Source organism: Triticum urartu, chromosome 1A (assembly GCF_056163025.1).
Source record: "Triticum urartu cultivar PI428250 chromosome 1A, HENAU_Tu73, whole genome shotgun sequence".
NCBI classification, from domain to species: domain Eukaryota; kingdom Viridiplantae; phylum Streptophyta; class Magnoliopsida; order Poales; family Poaceae; genus Triticum; species Triticum urartu.
In genome coordinates this window covers 543,343,898-543,366,564 of record NC_141873.1, presented here as the reverse complement: position 1 = coordinate 543,366,564, position 22,667 = coordinate 543,343,898, and the positions used below count along the sequence as shown (strand labels likewise).

At 46.6% G+C, this 22,667-nt stretch overlaps 3 protein-coding genes and 2 pseudogenes across 3 annotated transcripts; 2 read left to right on the top strand and 3 right to left on the bottom strand.

Annotated features, from left to right (window-relative positions):
* The first annotated feature begins 2,906 nt into the window (after positions 1–2,906).
* On the top strand, positions 2,907–3,784 carry LOC147992430 (uncharacterized; annotated as a pseudogene).
* A 2,096-nt stretch (positions 3,785–5,880) lies between these two features.
* LOC125527556 (uncharacterized) lies at positions 5,881–8,477 on the bottom strand. The gene is made up of 2 exons (XM_048692075.2): positions 6,445–8,477; positions 5,881–6,349 (listed from the first exon to the last, which is right to left on the bottom strand). Exons 1-2 carry the CDS (start codon positions 8,323–8,325, stop codon positions 6,149–6,151), a joined length of 2,082 nt encoding a protein of 693 aa, XP_048548032.1. The 5' UTR covers positions 8,326–8,477; the 3' UTR covers positions 5,881–6,148.
* Positions 8,478–10,348: 1,871 nt separating this feature from the next.
* LOC125533075 (uncharacterized) lies at positions 10,349–11,481 on the top strand (annotated as a pseudogene).
* Positions 11,482–13,544: 2,063 nt separating this feature from the next.
* On the bottom strand, positions 13,545–15,928 carry LOC125538095 (uncharacterized). The gene is made up of 3 exons (XM_048701396.2): positions 15,525–15,928; positions 15,260–15,386; positions 13,545–14,390 (listed from the first exon to the last, which is right to left on the bottom strand). The coding sequence occupies exons 1-3, from the start codon at positions 15,926–15,928 to the stop codon at positions 13,731–13,733; spliced, it is 1,191 nt and encodes a 396-aa protein (XP_048557353.1). The 3' UTR covers positions 13,545–13,730.
* Positions 15,929–16,384: 456 nt separating this feature from the next.
* On the bottom strand, positions 16,385–18,162 carry LOC147992429 (uncharacterized). The gene is made up of 2 exons (XM_087540462.1): positions 17,794–18,162; positions 16,385–16,901 (listed from the first exon to the last, which is right to left on the bottom strand). The coding sequence occupies exons 1-2, from the start codon at positions 17,823–17,825 to the stop codon at positions 16,592–16,594; spliced, it is 342 nt and encodes a 113-aa protein (XP_087396588.1). The 5' UTR covers positions 17,826–18,162; the 3' UTR covers positions 16,385–16,591.
* Positions 18,163–22,667: the final 4,505 nt, after the last annotated feature.

The window sequence follows — 22,667 nt, the reverse complement described above, 5'->3', positions numbered from 1 at the left end:
GAAATTTCAGATCGTGAAGCCCTCTTCGGAGCAACAAAACAACATGATACATGACCTGATTAAGACAAGTAAGAACATGGCATGGAGCTACTCAACAAGGTTAACAAAAGACCCAAAGTGACCTGGGGCCAAAAGGGTTCACAAAATATACTAACAGGCACACGAACATAGCTAAAACACAATCAGTTTTCAGACTTAGTGAAAACTAAGACATGCTGAAATATAACTCACGAAGGCATGTAAACGAGCTCGATGCACTCACTACGGTGCAATTCATGGCAAGGCAAGCATACATCCATAAAGAAGGCACAAAATACAATCTAGACATGGCAAGAACAATGGCATAGCATGCACGGATCAACTATAATAGCATCGGCAAAATCGCAAATGAGTTGACGATCTGCCCAGATTCACCACGAAGCAAAAGTAGAGCTCAATTGACTCAATATAGGTTGCTCCATAATTGCAAACAAAGACATGGATGGATAGAGCATAACATGATTCACAAAACTCCTTTACTGATCATCCTCAAAAGAGGCACGGATCACTAGGAAACAAGCTGAACATATGGCATCATGAACTAAATAATCCCATACTTAGTGAAAACTACTAAGTCCCTGAAAACTGATTTACCGGGTGCCTCACTTTGCAAGCTTGCACAAGTCACCACACACATCCTAAAAATGCATGGGTTGCACCTTTGGAAATATAACAAAATGCTTAACAAAACATATGAAGGACTCACAGGCATAGCATGCACACAATAATCATGGCAAAAATGACAAAAGTCTAAGATGAACTAGCAGATCTGGCAATTAACTCACGAAGCCCTCTTCTAACAGCATTTCGGGCATCAAGATGAACTCAAATGAAAATGATGCAATGTAATGAAATGATGTACTCGTCGAGACGAACATTTTGATATATTATATGTCCAAAACGAAGCTACGGATGCAAAGTTACAGCAGGTCAAAGATCGCATAAAAAATTAGGGTTCGGAGGGAAAAAGTCAACCGAGGGGAGATATTTTCAGATCTAGATCTGGCACGCAATCCGAGGAACGCCAGAACACTGTAGCTGGCCGGAACTTGGTCGCCGGAGTTCGTCGTTGCCGGGGAAGGAGAGGAAGAAGCCGGCCTTGGCGCGGCTCCCGAGGACGGCGGCGGGCTTGGACGGGGCGGCGCCGGCGACGAGGGGCGGTCGGGCGCGGGCGGCGTGGTGGCGGAGCTTCGCGGCGGCGGTGGTGGCGGAGGACGGCGGCGCGAGCGGCGGAGGGCGGCGGCGCAGCGGATCGGCGGGGAGGGCGCCGCGGCTCGGGCGGGAGGAGAGCCGGGCGGCTGGCGGCGGCGACCGGGCTCCGCGGGCCAGATCTGGGCCCGGGCAGGCCGCGGAGAGAGAGAAACGGCGGCGCGGTTGAGGTGGCGGCGTGCGGTTGGCCGGGCGCGGCGGCGGGGCTGAGGTGGCGCGCTCTGATTGGTTGGAGTGATGTGGCGGCGGGGTGGACACGTCCGGCGGCGGAGTGGACACGTTCGGCCGCGCGGAGATGAATTTTAGGGTTTCGGAGGTAGGAGGAGATCCGAAAAACGGGGGTCCTATTTATAGGCATAAGTGGAGCTAGGAGAGTCCAAATGAGGTGCGGTTTTCGGCCACGCGATCGTGATTGAACGCTCTAGGTGATGGAGCAGAGTTTGGTGGGTTTTGGGCCAAATTGGAGGGGTGTTGGGCTGCAACACACACGAGGCCTTTTCGGTCCCTCGGTTAACCGTTGGAGTATCAAACGAAGTCCAAATGACACGAAACTTGACAGGCGGTCTACCGGTAGTATACCAAGGCCGCTTGGCAAGTCTCGGTCCAATCCGGAAATGTTTAATCCCCACACACGAAAGAAAGCTAGAAATGACCACCGGAGGAGAACGAAGCGCCGGAATGCAAAACGGACAACGGGGAAAATGCTCGAATGCATGAGATGAACACGTATGCAAATGCAATGCACATGATGACATGATATGAGATGCATGAAAACGAAAACAATACACGGAGGCAAAGACCCGAACCTGAGAAATAAATATAACTTAACGCCGGAAACGGCAAGAGTTGGATTACAAATTGGGAAAGTTATATCTGGGGCGTTACAAAAGTGCCGGAAGATTTTCTACAAGATCAATTCCTTTGTGAGTTATCTTCTATGTTTATTAAAAATGGATCGTACCTTGGTTCTTTCAACTTAACCTCGCGCAAGATACCTATCAAGAATGAATGCTTAAATAGGTTGATTCTTGAAGAGTTAAGCTGTGATGCGGCTAAGTTGGCTATCGAATCAGAATCACTGTATCAAAAATTGAATGATGAACAAAGAAATATATACTTTGAAATAATGGGTGTTGTTCATGCAAACAAAGGAGGAGTATTTTTTGTTTCTAGACATGGTGGCACTGGGAAAACTTTCCTTTGGAATTCAATTATTGCTGCCCTTAGGTCTGAAAAGCAAATAGTGCTCGCCGTTGCCACATCTGGAGTGGCATCTCTTCTATCACCAGGTGGCCGAACTGGACACTCAAGGTTTAAAATTCCACTTGACGTTCATGAACAGAGTCAATGTGGTATATCAAGAAGTTCTATGTTGGCTGGGTTATGCTAGAGGGCATGTCTTATTCTATGGGATGAAGCTCCAATGACTCATCGTTGTTGTTTTGAAGCTTTGGATAGAACATTGAGGGATGTTCTTTCAGCTGAGAATGAAGAAAATCGGTTGTTACCATTCGGAGGAAAGACATTTTTATTCGGCAGTGATTTTAGACAAATTTTACCAAGTCGTTGAAGGTGGAACAAGAGACGACACTATAGGTGCCTCACTGATGAGCTCGCCGTTATGGGCTCATATGAAAGTTTTCAAGTTGCATATCAATATGCGGCTATCAAATCCTAATTTGTGCTGAGATGAACATGTTGAGTTAGCAGATTTTTCTGATTGGGTGCAAAATATTGGTAATGGCTCCATTGCTATGCATTGTAAGAATGATGAGACTACACCGTCTTGGATTCCCATTCCTGAGGATTTGGTGTTAAACCCCATGGGAGATCATATGCATGCTGTTGTTAACAATATATATGATGATTTCCACTTGAATTATGATAATGGTGATTATTTATCACAACGTGCTATTGTATGTCCCACCAATAATGTTGTGGATGAACTAAACAATGTAGTTTTCGGCCATGTTCCAGGAGATTGCACTGATTATTTAAGTTGTGATTCAATATCAAAATCTACAGATCCTATCGATGAAATGGAGTTATTTTATCCGCCTGAATTATTGAATTCTATAGTTATCAACAATTTTCCACGACACAAAATTGGACTTAAAGTTGGTGCTCCTGTCATGCTTCTTCGGAACATTAACCAGTCATCGGGCATGTGTAATGGTACGCGGTTGATTATCACCCGATTAGGTGACAAAGTATTGGAAGGAGAAATTATTACTGGTACAAACAAGGGTCAACGTGTGTGCATTCTGCGGATAGTTCTTAATTCGACAGGGTGCAAATGGCCATTCACATTGAGAAGGTGTCAATTTCCAGTTCGATTGTGTTATGCGATGACAATCAACAAGAGCCAAGGTCAAACACTATCGAAAGTTTGTGTCTATCTTCGAGAGCCCGTTTTTTGTCATGGTCCCGTGTTACCTCTCGGAATGGACTTAAGTTTCTTATAGAGGATGGTAATGGTTGTTCCACTTCTGAAACCAGGAATGTAGTTTACAAAGAAATAATTTGTCGTCTGTAGGACGTCTTACTCTTTTGTTTCAGTATGCATATCACCTTTTGCTTTCTTAGTGGGTAGTTGTATGATGTAACTATTTTGGCATGTATTAAAAAAGTTGTATACCAAAGAATCCACCGTTTCCGAGTTGGTACTTTGAGTGCATCTTAATGAGGTGTTGGCAACACATTTTCATGCTAGCACTATGAGGAATAAATACCTCCTTGACACTGTAACCTTTGTGTACTTTATGAGGCAAATGCAAGTTCTGTTTTGTCTACGTCGCTGCTGAAATCAACACACGACAAGATGTACCAAAATTAACCATACTTTCTCTCAAATTTCAAAAAGAGAAACTAATGCATCTTTAAACATGCTTTCACTCTCACAGGCGTGGCGTGCTGCCGCGCGCAAATAGGCTAGTGATTCCTATAAATCTATTCCTAATAATAAAGTACGGATTAATTTTGTCGGATTCACCGTTATAATACGCTTCTTCCCGTGAATTTACAATTTCAGTTTAAATTTAAAACATATAGGCGAGATGGTACTATAATCTATCTATATATCCCTGCCCATATTTACGATGATTTTCATCCGTTGTCTGAGCCAGGCTATCCGCTGTGGGCCAGATTTTCGTCCGTCGTCAATGTGGCTCAACTTTGCCGGCCCATCTACTATATGAAAGAACGCAAAAAATAGATGGCAGAAAGCAGGATCCAACTCACAACCTCTGGCACGAACCTAATTCGCTGCAACCAGCAGAGCTAGGATTTGTTCGTGCTTTGAAAGAGGGTTTCCTAATCTTGAATAGTCACATCTCGACTTCTTCTATCAAACCACACCAGTTAATATACGTGCAGCTAGGATTTGTTCATGCTTTGACAGAGGGTTTCCTAATCTTCAAATAGTCCCACCTCGACTTCTTCTATCAAACCACACCAGTTAATATACGTGCAGCTAGGATTTGTTCATGCTTTGACAGAGGGTTTCCTAATCTTCAAATAGTCCCACCTCGACTTCTTCTATCAAACCACACCAGTTAATATACATGTAAAACTTGCACATATCCAGAAGCTGGCTGCAAGATGATTCCTACAAGAGAACGGACGTACATACGCAGATTGCTATCGATGTGAAGAAATCACATGAAGGAAGAAAACTTGCTGGATGCATGGACGGTGAAGCGGGATGCATGGATGGCAAACTTGCTCGGAACAACCATAAACAGCGGGCCGAGGTCGGTCGAGCAGGGACGCCGCGAGGCGACCGAGGAGAGAAGAAGACGGGCGGCGCTCGAGGAAACAAGATGATGGACGAGGCAGAGGAGACGAAGGCACCATGCACCTGGTGCAGGCAGCAGCTGCAGACACAAGTTTGCCACATTGTCATTCATCGCCAATGTTTCTTTTCATGGGATACACGAGGTGAGCAACAATGCATGCATGTTTGCTCTAAGAAAACAATTATGTTTCTTTTTTAGAAGAAAATGGTCACGATAATTTAATCTGCTATTTAGTAGGATATCTGTAATCAAAAGAAGACGTAGTCTTAAATTCTTCTGTAGAGTTTTGCTGTTTTGGTATCTGAGTTGAGATTAAACAACGAGAATAGCTTCATTGGAATAGTTCTTCCTAGATTTTCGGATAATTCAACTCATCCAGTAGCTTGATAGTTTTGTCATTATTTTAGTATCTTATCTGTGTAACTTTATTATTAGGAGATTTATATTCACGATACTAGCGAATGGGTAGAAGTTAGGCAGAAGAAGATAGAAATAGAACTAATATCCTAATTTTTTCAGAGGAACTAATGAGTTAGTATCTGAATAAATTACTTTAGATTAGCTACTACTTTAAAAAAAGATGTCACTTTGAAATAGAGGCAGCTGTAGACCCGTGGGAAGGTGTGTGATACTTTTTTTTTTATTTCCTAGTTAGAACCAAAGGAGGCGTAAAACTGCTCGGAACTGTATACTGTTTTTACAGCTAGAGATGCTCTTAAGCCCAAGGTGATAGGTTTCCCCCTATAGAGCTTGATGATTCTAATATTGAAGTGGACAAGTATCACTTCAGATTTACACGAACATTTACCTAGTTCACTTGGCTAAGTGCACGATGTATCACACTACATAGCCATTTCATTCCATAAGATTTGAGTATTCTACTAGCTGAGCGCTTCCAAACGTACTAGTAGCAGCAGCTTCAACATCTGGACATAGTCCCTCTTACCTATAAACGACCATTATTCGACTCACCTGAGCACTCCATATAGTGCACTACTTAGTATTACAACTATATACAACACCCTTTTAACCGTGTCTGATCACAGTGACTGCACAACCAACATTCTCTTAACATTTTTGCTGCGACGTACGTGTGGATCTGCTCACTCGGATTTCTTCCTGCCTTCACCGGCTCCGGCGACCTTCCCGGCCTCCCCTTCGACCGGGATGAGCTCCTCTTCGCCGGCGACGATCCCCTTGGTGTGCTGCGCTATCCCGTACACCGTCGCGCCCACCGCTTCCATGCCCGCGCCCACCGCTTCCAGCACGTCTTCCACGATCTTGGTGTCTTCGGTGCCTTCACCCTGCATGCACACGTCATAGCTGAGCCATCAACCATGGATACATCACACTTACCGTAGAATCAGATACTCGTGGAGGGACACGACGGTGCACGTACCTTCGCCTTGGCCGTCCCGGTCATGCCGCCGCCGGTGGCGCTTTTGCCGGTCTCCACCACTCTGTTCGTCGCCTCCCCTGTCTTCTGCGCGACCTGCGACGTGGCGTCCCGGGTCTTGTCCACGGCGCCTCCCGCCGCGCCCATCACCGAGTCCTTGATGTACGCGGCCGTGTCGCCGGCCTTCTGCGCCATGGCTCCGGTCGCGTCCTTCACCTGGGCGGCCATGCTCCCGGTCCTATTCCCTGCGTCTCCGGTAGCCTCCTTGGCCCTGCCCATTGTTTGCTCGGTGGTGTCGCGGGTGTTGTCCGCCGTGCCTCCCGCTGCGCCCATCACCGAGTCCTTGACGTACGCAGCCGTGTCAGTGGCCTTCTGCGCCATGGCTCCGGTCGTGTCCTTCACCTGGGCAGCCATGCTTCCGGTCCTGTCCCCCGTGCCTCCGGTTGCGTCCTCGGCCTTGTTCATGGTTTGTGCGGTCATGTCGCGGGTCTTGTCCGCTGCCCCTGCGGCCGAGCGCTTGGCCTGCGTGCTCGTGTCGAAGCTCGGCTCCTCCGCCTTGTCAGCGGCGCGGGCTGCGGCCTCCTCCGCCTTCTCCTCGGCCTGGGCGGCAGCGTTCTTCCCTTGCTCCGCCATCTCCTTCGTGTACTCCGCCACCTTCTGCGCCGTGACCGCGGTCACCTCCTTGGCCTTCTGCGCCGCTTGCGCGGCGGTCGACAGCGTCACGTCCTTGGTTTTCACCGCCGCCTGCTGAGTGTAATCTGCCGTCGTCTTGCCGGCCGCCAGCGCGGTGTCCTTGGCCTTCTCGGCGGCCGTCTTGGCGTACTCCGCGGCCGTCCCGCCGGTGGAGACCGTGACGTCCTTGCCCTTCACCGCCGCCTGCTGCGTGTACTCGGCCGTCGTCTTGCCTGCCGCCAGCGCCGCCTCCCTCGCCTTCTCGGCGGCCGTCTTGGCGTACTCCGCGGCCGTCCCGCCGGTGCTCACCGTGACGTCCTTGGCCTTCACGGCGGCCTGCTTCGCGTACTCCGCCGTCATCTCGCCCGTGGTCAGCGTCACCTCCTTCGCCTTTGCTGCGGCCTGTTTGGCGTACTCGGCGGCGGTAGCCGTGGCCTCCTCCGTCCCTTCCGCGGTGACCTGCGCGCCATGCGCACCGGCGTCCTTGGTTCCGGCGCCCTTGGCCACAGTTTGGTCTCCCGTGATTCCGAGCGCTTGCATGGCCGCGTCCTTGGCGCTGCGCGCGGAGTCGCCCTCTTTGCCCCTGTCCTCGGTGGCGTGGGTGACCGCCGCCGAGCCCTTCTGCTCCTTGTGGCCCGTGCCATGCCCACGGCCCTCCTCCTGCTTCGTGTGGTGCTGCTTCTCAGCGCCCCGAGAAGACGCCACCGTGGCGCCTGCCGGCGCGTTGGTGCCGCGCGCGGCGCTCTCTCTGCCCTGCTTGTCGTGGCCGCCCTCGGCCGCGCGGGTGACCGCCGCCGAGCCCTTCTGCTCCTTGTGGGCCGTGCCATGCCCACGGCCCTCCTCCTGCCTCGCGGCGTGCTGCATCTCGGTGCCCCGAGACGACGCCGTCGTGCCCCCTGCCGGCGCGTTGGCGCCGTGCCCGTGCGCCGCGCGGCCCTGCTGGGCGCCCTCGGGAAGGGTCTTGTGCTCCTGGTAGGAGACGACCGTGGCGCCGGGCGCCTGGGTGACGGTCACCGCCCCCCTGGCGCCAACGGCGGCGCCGCCGTGCTGCAGGTTCTGGTTGTACCGCTCCTGCGCGGCGCGGATGGCGTCCGCCGAGTTCTGCTGCGCCTCCGCGCGGAACTTGCCGATCTCCTCCAGGCTGACGCCGCCCTGGCCGCCTTCCTCCCGCTTCGAGGCGGCCTCCTTCCTGCTCTGCTGCTGCGACGCCATTGTCAGTGGCTCAGCGAGACAGACGCGATCGAGTGCGTGCTAGCTCGGACGCTGGTGTGTGGAGCTGGACGTGGTGACTGCTGTCTGGTGAGTGAGTGGCTTTGCCAGTTCTTTCCTGATCGGCAGACGACCGTGGCGAGGTCCGCTTAAAATGGTGCCGCTGAGCGGCGGCTTGTCGGGGGTCGGTCGAGGTCGACGCGGCGTACGGAGCATGACAGGGCGACACGTGTGGAGCAGAGAGGATATAGAGAACTGCGCAGAGCGGCGGGGTCTCATCGGGGGCGAAGGCACTGAGCGGCGTGAGGACACGAGGGCGGCTCACGTGAGACCGTGTCCACGTGCCAAGCCGCCATGGCTGAGGCACCCGAGCGCTCTGCCACGGATCAGGGTACGTGGCCGAACCCAAGGACAACCTAGGTCGGTGGCCATGCGGATATGGCAGCACGAACAGTGCGTCTATTTTTTAGCGAAATGGTTCTCCTAATTTGGACCTCAAATGCTCAATATTAAACTAGGGGGAAATAAAAATACATTAAAGAAAAATCAAATTATTTCACAACAAATGTTGCTTAGCTTTTGTCAGTGTGCAAATTTCAGTAATGAAATGACATTCTTGGAGGTCTGGACTAAACTAAAAAAATAAGCACTTCAAAACGCTTTAAAATATTGCTTTGAAAATGCTTTTCAGAAACTCTTTTTTGGCGCATCTATCTATTATTCTTCAGGAAAATTTAGGCATATTTGTAAAAAATTCAGATTTTTTTTAAAAATAACTATTTTTTATTTAACTATCCACAAGGGTGCATTTAAACACGGGAGAAGAAACTTGAAGGAGTACTCACGCTCGTGTGTTCGTGTGGCCATAGAGATGAATCACATGACCACTTCTAGCATTTTCTTAACTTAGGTTTGGGCCTTGTTTTGATCTAAAAGTTATACAATAAAATATACCAAGTTAGTTTTGATCTAAACCTGAGACCAAAACTATGTTAGAAGAAAGAAAAATATAACTGAACGAGCTAGACAAGATTATAAAATATGCCCTAACTAGTCTGTATTTATATATTTATTGGGATCTATTTTTCTCCTGATTGTTGGCTAAGCAAGGGATGTCTCGGCCATTGCGCGTTGACACATAAGTGGATGTATAGTTTCTAAATATTGTGTAGAATATAAGTCCTTACACTTTTCACTATGTGAAAAATTTCTGCATAAGCAGATCTTAATATGAAAAGTTGTACATGTCACAGTTAAATAAAATATGTCTATTTAGTATGCAGTAATGCATGTTGCATGGTAGATGATTCTCATGCGTAGATCACACAGATGTTAGCGGAATATCTGAATATGAAATGTTGTGTATGTCACAAATAAATGCAATGTGATTTTAAATCCTTTTAGAATCCACTATTTAGCCCCTCCCTCACCGCCCCAACTCCCGCCGCCATTCTTCCTCTGTTCGCGCTCTCCCGCCGACGCGCATCGGTACCGACGAGCAGGTAAGTGGGGCATCTTCATCGGCCGGCTGTCCACGGCGTCAGAGCTCCTTCACCGGCCGGCGTTCATCTTCCACCACCGTCCCCCCCCCCCTCGTCCTCAAGCTGCAGCCATGGCCTTTGTGAGTTCAATCCCCTTTTCTCACTGTTCCTTCTAGCTAGATCTGAGCTGCAGCTAGGGTTTGATCTTGATGCATGGTTGATTAATGGTCTGATCTGTGAGCTGATATGGTTGGTTGCTATGTTGTGGTTACAATTTGTGGTAGGGCTAGATGTTCAAGCATGTGGTAGGCTAGATTAGTAGTAGAGTTTGAAGTTGAACCTTGTGCTTGTGTTGAACCATACTCAGATCTGTGATTTTGTAGCTATTGGTGGTCATGTGCTTGCTATGATAGTGACGAACCATGTACATGTATGCTTAGTATGATAGTGATGAAGCATGTGCTTGCTATGATAGTGATGAAGCATGGATTGTCCGATATGTTGTGTGCTATGCTCACTGTCAATGCGTGCTACGATTGTTGGACATGACCACGCAGACGCAAGATCTTAGTCAGGTCCTTGTCGTGTACAACAGCCAGTTTGCTCCATCGTTTGTCGAGGACTCGGAGCCTATGTACAAAATGGCACCTGATTCAGAGGTGTTCGAGTCCAATTCTCTCTATGTGCCAGTAGTGCTCGTTGAGCCAACTACTGTTGTTGTTGCTGCTGCCGCTGCACTCAAGCTAGCAGCAGCAAAGGCAAAGAAGGATAGTAGGTCGAACAACATGAAGTGGCAGTTGTTCATGTCCACGTTCGTGCTGAGCAAGATGTGTGAGCTCATCTCTAGTGGAGTTAGGACTGACAAGGGCTTCAAGGAGGTGCACTTGAACACCGTTGCGAAGTAGGTGTTAGAGTTCTCTGGGCAAGAGGTGTCTGCCACCTAGGTGTACAACCACCTGAGGAAGTGGAGAAGTCGATGGATCCAAGTGTCCAAGCTGAGAGACCTTAGCGGCGCCTCATGGGATGAGAACACTTGCTCCATAGTTCTTGAGGCAGAGCACTACACCGGCCATGTCGCGGTTAGCTCACAGCCCTCTTCCTTTTCATACTGTGCACCATTGCCTACTCCTAATCGCAACTAACAACACTTGTGTTTCATTCTTAGGACCACCCAAGGGACGCTGAGTTCCTCAACACACCCATCCAGAACTATAACCAGATGCAGCACATCTTCTCCTTCGGGCTGGCAACTGGGAAGCATGCCATGGGATCGGGGGAGCCTCTTGGTTCTCCCATGCCTGACTTCCCTGGGACCCCGGACGTCGAGATCCTTGATGGCCCTGACAAGCCCGCTGCGAAGCCCTTCGACAAGCCATTTGACCCCATAGATAGGAAGAGGAAGAGAGGAGGCCTGATGGAGGAGGAGATCAATGTCTTCTGCAGCATGACTGAGGCGGTGAAGGAGGTGACAACAGCCATCAGGGAGTGCAAGCCCCTCGACGTCCACCCTGACCTGTATGGCGTTGTCATGACCCAGGGTGGCTTCAGCGACGAGGCTCTCATGGCAGCTCTCAGCCACCTGCTTGACAACAAGGCCCAGGGTGTTGGGTTCGTTGTCATGGCCGACGCTCACAGGATGCTGTGGCGCAGGAGCTAGCTGGGCAAGCACTACTACTAGAGTAGTGCTGCTTGTGAGCGTGCATGATCCCCAACGGCGATGGTGATGGCGACAACGACAACGATGACGATGACGACGTACATTTTGTGTAGCTAGGGCTCAAAAACTATTTCATGGTCTGTATATTTTGGTGAGCTGGTATATACTAACCCCTCACGCTGATGGTGAACTTGCGGTGGTAGGACGACACCCTCTTTTGGATGTGGTGGTAGGTTAACACCAAGGTAGTGCTAGAAAGAACTTGCTATGCCGTATGATCATGCATGCTTTACTTCTCTTCTGCTCCATTGTTGTTTGTGTGCTACTTTGCTTGCTACTTGTGTTCCATTGTTGCTGCTTCAACTCTTGCTCTTGTGCATTGCTAGGGCAAGTGGTATGTCGTGTTCATTGGTGAGGTTCCAGGGGTTTATAGTTCATGGGAAGAAGCCAATGCACAAGTGGCATCGTATAGCAACAGCAACTATAGAGGGTTCAAGACTAAGCAGGCAGCAGAACAAGCTTACTCCGCCTGGGTGCGAAAGCACGGAGGCAGCAGTGTCGACAATGCCAAGGTTGGAGCTGTCAAAGTGGAAGCTGCTAAGGTGGATCGTCAGTTCGGCCTGAAGCTGAAGAACTTCATCATCTTCGCCCAGTTCGTCACCATTGCTGTGTTGTGGCGTTGGTGTGCTAGGTGTGATCATTGTGGGTAAGCTCACCCAATAGGGTGCAAGGTAAGCACAACATGTACGCCGTATGCAACCAAACGCCGTGTTCATGTGCCGCTAGGGCCAATGCAGCCAACCAAACAAAGTGCGCTTACATATTACCTAATGCAGGGATTAGGGATGCAGGCAACCAATCAAGTTGCATATGGCGTATTAGGGCCTATTTTTGCTCAACCAGGCTAGGTTGAGAAGTTCGTGCGATGCAGGAACTGATGACAAAGGCAATCAAACACGCCCTTTGTTGTCCTGGTGAGTGGTGAGTGGTGACTCGATCTTTGAGTATGGCAAGTTTTTTTTGTAAGGGCGTTCTTTGCTCCAAATAAGGACTTCCATTAAAACCCCTTCCCCAACACAACCTGACATGCATCCTGCCGCTGAAACTTGCCAAGGTGAGCTGAAGTTGTACTATAGTAATTTTTACTTTCTCGGTTTTAAAATAGATTATTCAACTTTATACTAACTTTGTACTAAATTTAGTATAAAGTTGAGCCATTTATTTAGGAACGGAGAAAGTACTTTTTAAGTACTGTAACTGGTAGCAAGGCTGTCGCCCAATCTGGAACTTCAAGCCCCGGACAAACACTGGAACACAGTCAGGCCCCCCCTGCTTCTCTGGTGTGTCTGAAACCACCGCCACGGCGTCGTGTTTCGCTGAAAAGCGTCCAGCCATCAGCCGGGCCGTGCGTGCAGCGGCTGACAATCTGAAGTTGTGGGCGTACAAGCTCAAACCTAAAGATAGACATGCCTTGCCTTGCTAGCTTGGGCCCCGTATTTGATGGCTCTTTTCCTGTGATTCTCCTGCAATCAGGTCTTCCGATCTCTGTATGATCTCCCTGTACCATGGGCCCGCTCGCTGTATTTTGCAGCTTTGAGAAATATATATTCAGGTGGGGCTGCTCGCTCCCCGGTGTTTCGTCGGAATATGTCGAAACGTGTGTATCGTGTTCTTTTGGGCATATCCTCTGTTTGCTTGACATTATATAATGTTTTCCTTTTAACTCAATTTTACGGTAATATTCTGCTTAGGTTCTCTTAATTATCTTTTTTTGCGCAGTAGGTTCTCTTATCTTTTGATGTTTTGATGTTTAGAAATTGTTTTGCTTACAAGCACGAAACTTAAATAGAAAGTCAAGATTACATAGACAAATGGACCATAATAAAATGAGAAACAAGTACAGAACACTGATTCAACATGTAAATCAAACACTTCATTTTTAGTCCATGTACATACACATGGTCTTATTTACCACCGTCTGTTCTCAATATGGATTCTCATAATACATTCAAAGGTCATTCTATTGCCTGTAGAAAGCATTCAGAAGGTCGTCATATCATCTATAAACGGGATGTCCCATAGTATAGTACATCCAAAAGTTCGTCATATCCCGTATAAATAGCACACATATGTAATAATATCACTGGTTATTTTCTTGTCCACTAGCTGCAAGTTTGTGGATGTGTGACCAACTCAACTAGATCCATCTCCTCCTCCTTCATATGCACGGTTTTGATTTCTGGTGGGCCTGTCGGCATCACCAATGGCAATCATCCAGATTCAATGTTTACGAGCGCATCGTCATCCCATGTCATATTCATATCTATCTCATGGTCAATCTTAATAGCATAATCAATATGGTTGTCAATCTTAATAGCATAATCAATATGGTGGATGATATAGTGCATGTCAACAGCATCATCTATGTTGTAAGCCTGGTATTGCACCTCCTCTGCGTTAAATAAACCATCAAACATGTCCACAGAAAAGTCATCAGGTGTGGGAACTAGAATTTCTTCACATGAGTGAATCTGTCTGTCATCTGTGCTGAATATTCCTTGGGTGACCATTATGTTAGATGGGTTGGATTCTGGCCACTTATCATTCATATGTGCCCGATTTTGTGTTGGGGGTGCTGGTGAAGATGCTGACAATGAAGGTTCTTTCGGATCTAGAGGAGCAATGACCTTGCTAGAGTCAATCCCAAGGCTTTTGATGTAGTTCTGTAGAAGGGTCCCTGATTTGGGATTCTTGACTTTAGTGCCGGTCCGCCTCCGCGCAAATTGCCTTCTCTTTGTTGCATTCCAATGATTTTTTATGGAGTTCTCCGTTCTCCCAGGGAGGCGCTTAGCTATCTCTGCCCATTTGTTGCCAACCTCCTTGTGCGTTTGTATCAGAACCATATCTTCCTCCTCACTCCAAGTATCTTTCTGCATTTGTGGTTCCATGCACAATTTTTTATTGCAAAGCATGAATAATACACAGACTGAAGTGTTTTTGGGAGAGAAAAAAAGAACTTTGACAAAAACTATTTTAAATTTGGAAAATATTCGTGTCCATTTTTTGTGTTCTTCCATGAAATTTACCCACTATGGTTATTTACCATTAAACATTGTAGACTTTTTAAGTTAATAGGGGAAAATGGTACTCACTCGATTAATTTCTGCTAAAGGATCTTCTACAGATGCCTAACAATCAAACTAAATAACAAATCATATATCTTATGTCTTATTGGCTTATGGGCCAGGGCCCAAGCCAAAAGATATCTTGCTAATTTAAAGAATATACAACCTAAATGAGAAATTGTGAGGATCCCTTCCGTAACTTGGTGCTGCTTTGGACAGGTTGGTTTTAACAAACATGTTCTACACCTTGCAAAAAAGAAAAGAAAGGGACAAGCATGTTCTATAGGTATTGCTTGCAATGGCACAGAAGTGTCCAGGGAAGAGTGAGTTCAGAATGGTTGGTTTTAACAAACATGTTCTACACCTTGCAAAAAAAAAACAAAGGGACAAGCATGTTCTATAGGTATTCCTGCAAGAGTCATCAGTTGCTGCCAATTAGAGCAGCTCGAATTGGCAGCAACTGATGACTCTGAGAGAGGGAACTTCAGACAGGAATCTAACAGAGCACTTCCTACCAATCAACTGGTACAGGAGTACAGCAGATACAGGATTAATATAACTTGCTTCTAACCCTTTTGCTTCTTCCAAAACTGATTGTTATCTCCATCGTTTAGGCCTACAATTTATTGAAGGATTGGGGCTACTCAGTTCAAACACAAGTTAGAGAGACTAACCTTGATGTTAGGTCTCAAATGGTTGTGCCATCTTTCTCTGCATTGCTTTCCTACTCTTGCAGGCAGCATTTGCGCCATCTGAGACCACTTCCTCAGTCCAAACTGTTCCACTAACTTTACTAACTTCCTGTTAAAATTCGCAAGAACAAACTGATTGATAACATGCAGAAAGCAACTAATAGCATAACTTACAGTAATGCGACGATTTTTTAACTTTTGGTGGAGGCAATATTTAACAAAGCATGCATAAACTGTTCCAATTTACCTGTCTTCTTCCGGTGTCCATTGCCCTTTGACAACATTAGCCTTCTTGACAGCCTTACTCGAGGCCTTCCTTCTTGGAATAAACCTGCCGCTCATCTCATACGTCTTGTATGATCCCATTCCACCTCCTATGAGATGTGAAATCTCAGGTTTTGGCGACAAGAGAGGCAAGTGAGGTCCAGGATTATGAATGATCGATGAAGCACCGTCAGCGACGTCTTTCTTGGTTATGCCTTGTGGATAGGACTCATGATAGAAGGTTGCAAACGGAACTATCGATCCAGTGGCAGGTTCAAATGAACGATCAACAGAATGGAGCTCATAGTGGCCATTTTGCTGCACATGGAAATCAATTGTCACGTCATCACAGCTCCCTGAATGGAGCTGGAAGCAACTGAAACCCATGGGAGGGTGTTTCAGAAGCTAACTAGGGGGAGCGAGAGATTGGATGATGCTTCCTCTTTACCTGCATCTCTCTGAGGAGGAGACATTGGCGCAGCATGTCACATTATATCTAAACAAGAACATATGACCCTTAAAGACCACAAGTTAAGTTAGTTTTATAGCTTTATAAATTGGCATCGTTAATGAAACATTTACTATCATAAATAGATTACTGCATGCAAGAGAACTAGTAATAAAGCATGCATTACTCCCAAACGTGGGACACACCCCATCCACTGCAGCATGTTGGTCATGCACATATTAGCATTGGAGTGCATGTCATATGATGCTATTAATGGTTTCGTTTTTTATGTGATCAAAAGTAAGCACAACTACTTAGCAAACAAAGTAATTATGTATGCATTTGCATGTAGGATCAATTAAAAAAAGGGCAACCTGGTGCATGTAGCTCCCGCTTGCGCAGGGTCCAGGGAAGGGTCCGACCACTTTGGGTCTATAATACGCAGTCTTTTCCTACATTTCTGTAAGAGGCTGTTTCCAGGACTTGAACCATGTAGGATCAATTAATTGCACAAAATTTTATTGTACATGTAAATATAATTTTAAGTCAAATGCTTGTAAGGCGAACAAATACGAACAATCAACTACATAGGTTCAGATTATTCAACTGGGAAGAGAAGCAGGAAGACGATCATACTGAGTGTCTGCAAGCAGCTCGAAGCAAACAGAGCACTCCTGCCCGGCGAACTTGGCAAGTGGCAACGACCTCACTGTGCGTGTCGTCGGCGTCAACGGCGCCATCGTCTTCCGCACACCGCACAAGCTCTGACGGGCATGAAAGTGACGACCACTGCTGCCTGGGCTGCCATACTTGATCCCAGACAGAGATGCTCTTGCTTGCAGCCATGAGCTAACATCGTCGCCCCTGACATCCACCATCGCCATCTTGAGGAGCATACTGAAGAATGGTGACCTGCAACAGAATCAGGAAATACATCACTTGTCTTAGATCGTTCTAGACCTCTCTGCACTTGACTATAAACTACTGATTGACAGGATTTTTCATTCTTGTATATATGAGGAGCGAGTATCAGATTGATAGCTAAACTGCACAACACTAACATACGCACTGAGCCGCTAGACTATGTAGGTGTTGCATCTGTAGTTACTTGGAGGAGAACATTGTCGTATCACCACTTATGTCTGAAATCATCTTTAGTAGCAGCAGCAGTTGGTAGTGGAGCAGGGTAGTTACACGCAGAGAGCTGAGGCTCTTCATAATGCGAAATCAACCATCCATGAGCTGAGCAACATGGTGCCGCACCAGGGAGAGCGACTTTACGCTACCTAAGTTTGCTCTTCCATCTGATTTCAGTAGGCTATCTAAGACTTAAGTCATATACGCATCTTCATTCGAAGTGATTTTACGGCTTTAAGCTGTGGGACTTGATCACAACCTAGAGAATCCAATTGTAAGATATTTTCTGAAAAAGGTGACGAATCTTACTTGTTTATTTGCATAACTGTTTCACTTGAGTTATCTGATAATGGTCTCCGAGTAATGCTTTACTGCAATGATGTTTTTCTGTTTTGCATAACTGTCTGACAGACTTCTAAAAGCAAATAAAAAGTATAACCGAAGTAGAAAAAGAACAATATTATCAATAATACATTCTTCCTTATGGAAGAACATCATTATACTGTAGCTCTACCGCATACACACTACCTCTACTCTATACTCTCTACTTGTCTTCTACAGTACTTCTACTACTTGGTGATAGCCCTATAAAACGGTGGAATCGCAGCTAAAGTGGCAATGGGACTAAAAATCTGGAACGGTAGCGTACAGTCGCGCGCGCACTTACCGGAGAGGCCCGTCTCCGATGAGCGCCTCCATTCTCCTCTCCGGTCGCCGGCAATTCCCCTCCCGTCTCGGGCGCCAGGACAGGCTGCTCCCTGGCCGGCCACTCCGCGGTGGCGCGAAGAAGGGAGATCCCGGATGGATGTAGAAGAACCTTACGGAGGGGGTTGCCGGCCAGCCGCCGGTGGCGTGGCTCCGATCTGGGGCTCGGGCTGAGCACACCCGCGCGAAAGGGCGGGGACGAGGACGATGAGCTCGGAACCTCCTTTTTTTAGAAGAGCTCGGGACCTCCTATGTGACGCTCGCTGCGCCCCTGTATCGTGTTTTCCATCGTACGCTCCTGGGCCGGGCCATTTTGGTGTCCAGGGGAGCTGGAGGCCACAGCCTCTTTTTTTCTGCTTTCTTTATGTTTTCTGTTTTCGTTTTTTTCTTTATTTTTACTTTTGTTTGTACTTTAACATATTCTAAATATATACTCCTATATTACAAAAAAAACTATAAAAACATTTAAAAATGTTGACCAAGCATTTAAAACATGTTAAATGTGCATAGAGAAAATGTTTATCACGTATACCAACAAAATTTTTACAATGTATTTTAAAATGTTAATCAACCATTTGAATTTTTAAGGAGTATATGAAAAATGCTGATCAAGAAAAATGTTAAATGTGTATAGAAAAATGTTGACCATGTATTAAAAAATGATGAATTTTTATCATGTATATAAAAATATTAATAAAGCTTTTTAAAAAATATACAAGTACCTAAAAAATGTTGATCAAGCATTTCAAAAATGTTAAATGTGTATACAAAAAATGTTGACCATGTATTAAAAAATGATGAATTTTTTTATGTATATAAAAAATGTAAATCAAGCATTTAAAAAAATGTTGAACAATTATTTGAAACATGATAATCAAGCATTTTGGAAAAATGTTAAATGTGTATAGAAAAAATGTTGACCATGTGTTCGAAAAATGTTTATATTGCATTTAAAAATATTAATAAAGCATTTGAAAAAAATGTTAAATGTGAATAGAAAAAATGTCATCATCGTGTCAAGACACTTAGCTTGGACCCCTCTGCCCGAGATCTGTTGTATTTGAATCCTTCGTTGGTGGCCCATATGACTTGATGGGGATGAAGATCGTGAGTCTCGTCTTGATCAAACAAAATCAACCATAGATGCACTCATACGGGGTAGTGCTAAACATGCAACGAAATGAGCAAGCCTCGTCGGTCTTGAAGAACACTATGGGAAATAACTAGAGAACAAGGTCTTCATTATAGGTATTGTTGAACTGCGAAAATGGAATCAACCCCGTCTTGGTGAGTGCACATCAGGATACAACTCAGTGTGGAAACACACATAATCAAGATACAAATTGCGATGAGCAGCCACCTTAAACTTCTTTACTTTGAGAATCTCTTCATATTTCCTATGTTGAAACTGATTCCGAAAGCAACGATCAACATCGGGATCTTGACTGCAAACATACGGATTATGCTCATGCTCTTGTCTGTACTCTAGCTTGCCCAATTGGATCATTAGGGGGAAAGATGATCAAACTCTTCATCTTCAGCCTCATGTGCATCATCACCTTCAATCAGAGTTTGACGTTGTGGGGGCGAGGAACCATGGCAGGGGTTGTGCGGCCAGTTCGGGCCCGTCCGGTTGGGCGTGCATGTACCTCGAGTCGCTCGCCATCCGTGGATCCGCCGCGGTCACACGCCTCGTGTCACTGGCACAGTTGGATCCAAGCCTTCCAAGCCCAGTTGCACGGAGGCAGTGGATTCCTACTGGAGTAACTCCAACAATGGACTCAGGTTACCTCTCAGGACCGACGGAGAGCCAGTCAGACGACTAACTCCTCCTCATCTCCACAGGGGATGAGGTCCCAGTCGACGAATCTGGAGCTATCAGACTCGGATCTGGTGCCTGCTATGTTGGAGAAGGCCGGAAATCATCGGAGAGCTACTGGGAGGCGGAGCGGACTGAAAATGGAATGAGGTGGCAAATGGCTAGGGTTGGTGCGAGATGGGATTTTCTTTTGAGGGGGTCCGGATTGTGGATAGGAACAGAATATTATGATGTCGGAGTGGGCCGACCTAAAGGTGACAATGTGTCCGTGTGTCTCATATTCACTCCAGATATAAGGTGACAGCCGAGACATTTGGGGTGAATTTAAAAGGTCCGGTTAGATGATAATTTTGTGACTGAGCGTGCCTAGGTAAATGACCGGTAGTCTGCCTAGAGGAGTCCCGGTTGTATTTATGGAAGACCTACAGCCCGACCGAACCAGATGTCAACATTTCCGTAGAAAGAAGAAAACATTGCCAATGGCCACGCTCCTCTCTCGTTCGCCTCGGCGCCTCCTCCGCTTCCTCAAGCCCCAAACCCTACTCTCCCCGACATTGACCTCGTCTTCCCCTCCCACGATCTCCCGGCGAGGATTCCGCCGCCGGTATGGAGTGCGCCGCCGCAGTGGCAGTGGCACCGGCACCGCGCCCTATGGACACACTCCAACCCTCAGAACTCCGGGGCCTGCGACGCTGGCCTGGCCGCTGCGTCCCTCCCGTTGCGCATGAGAAGGGGTCGCGCGGCGTCGACCGACGTCGCCCAGGTGTCCTCCGAAAAGGGCGTGGGCGCCAACGGAGCGCACCAGGCGGCCGCCAAGGAAGGTTCATCCTCAGATTTAATCTCTCTCTCTCTCTCTCTCTCTCTCTCTCTCTCTGCAAATTTCGTTCCAGCATAGATGAATGTGCCAAGGATCACTTCTCCATTCTACGTATTTCCGTATCTAGCTCTTGTGTTGGATGCGGCCTTTTCATTTGGATCTGTCGCGTGTTAACACTTAACAGGTGAGGGTTACATTGATAGCCAGAGATGCATTACACGGTGAACTACCAAGGAAAATGGATATCCTTGTAAATTTATTGATGTTTTCATCTTGGTTGCTAATTATTATAGCATAAAGGCTGCTAAAAATTACAATACAAATTAAGTTTGCAGTTCCTGCCTAAATGCAGCGCTCTTTCACACACTATACCTTCACTTTGTTCAGTCAATTTTTGTTGAGATAATATGCTAGCCTCTTAATTTTTGGCAGGGGTTATTTCCCTGAACCGGAGTTTTTTTTTTCGATAAAAGGGCCACATGGAGACCAACCCACTTGACTGGCTGACAAAGCAAATGCGGCAGCTGTTTAGCCACTTACAACTATGCAACTTTCAATCTGATTTCATCTTTCAACTGTGACTGATTTTCCGTATGCTTCTGGTGTAATGGTGAATATCTTCCCACAGGAGATCCTGAGACAAGTTTGTGTAGCAAGGCCATTAAAATCATGACGTACAATGTGTGTTTCGGGAAGGATTAATATGAACTGCACAGCAGGATTCTTGCTCTTGGAAATATTATTCAGCACCACAGCCCAGACCTTATATGCCTCCAGGTACAGAATTTGTCAAAACAATCCATTACTTCTTTTGTTTTTTCTTCTGAACAGGCCTCATGTGAGTCTGCAAGAGGTTACACCAGAGATACATGGGCTTCTGGAAAAATCCGCCTGGTGGCCAGAATACAAATGCCTCATGTCTCGTGAGATGGAATATTACATGGAGGAGGACATCGCCGGTTCCAATATGGGGAAACCATTGTCGAAACGAAAAATATATATGGAGAAATCATATTTTTGCATGCAGGTATAGTCTTCTCTAAGTTTCAAAATCATGTTTGGAATGTTGGAATTTCCCAAGGATCGAACACACGATCACGCTGCAGCTCAACTGGTCGTATACGCGCAACTCGCCTTGACGTATAAGAACTAGCTGTAGCACTTGATATCGCGCCGGCGCTCACGCAAACAGCGGGACCAGAACACACGCACATGAACACAGCAACTCAAAGTTAGCCAGAGGCACGTGTCATGCCTCGTAATAATCTTTTTATTGCTTTTCGTTTTTTCTGGTACAAAACTCACGCACCCTGCACATATATATATATATAGGTGCAGCACGACCGTGTTGGTTAGGAATCTGTAGTAGTTGTGTCCGTGTTGGTTTACAAGTACACGTACGAGTAGGTCTAAGCCTAATCAACACAGACCTGACACACACGTACACGTACTAACACTAGGAAACTACAAACCGACTCAGAATAGAATTCCTATTCTACTACTTGCACACGTACGCTACTGAGATTGTTTGGATTATCCAACATGGAATTCATCCCATTTCATGGTTTTGATCCTGATACATTGTTTTTTTACGAGAAGATGCTGATATATTTAGTATCTCAGCGTGCCGTTGGTACTTTGTTTAGTTTTTTTAAGGCTGTTGCACTGACGTGAGCTAAGTCACTATCCTGTGGAGATTGCTAACACTAACAAACCTTGGATTAGACGAGGAGAGAATCATGATGAATCAAGGTGTTTGATTTCGCAAAGAAAAAAGGTGTTTGGTTTGAATCCATGAATAGTGAGAATCCTATGACAAAGGTGGATGAAGATGCACTGTGCTCCAACCCATCGCCACGGATTGCCTCCAATTTTGTTACCTGCAGTGTCCCACGGATTGCCACACATTGCTCCCTGAATTGGAGGCATTTACGGTGACACCAACCCATTTGACAGGTTGACAAAGCAAATACGGCCAGCTATGTATTACCTCCGTTTGGAAATAAGTGACTATTTTAGTTCAAATTAGCTACTTACAATTATGCAGCTTAGAATCTGATTTGATCTTTCAACTGTGACTGATTTTCCGTATGCATGCTTCTGGTGTAATGTAACAGGAAAAACTGAATACCTTTCCACAGGAGATTCTAAGACTAGTTTGTGTAGCAAGGCTATTAAAATCATGACGTACAATTTGTGT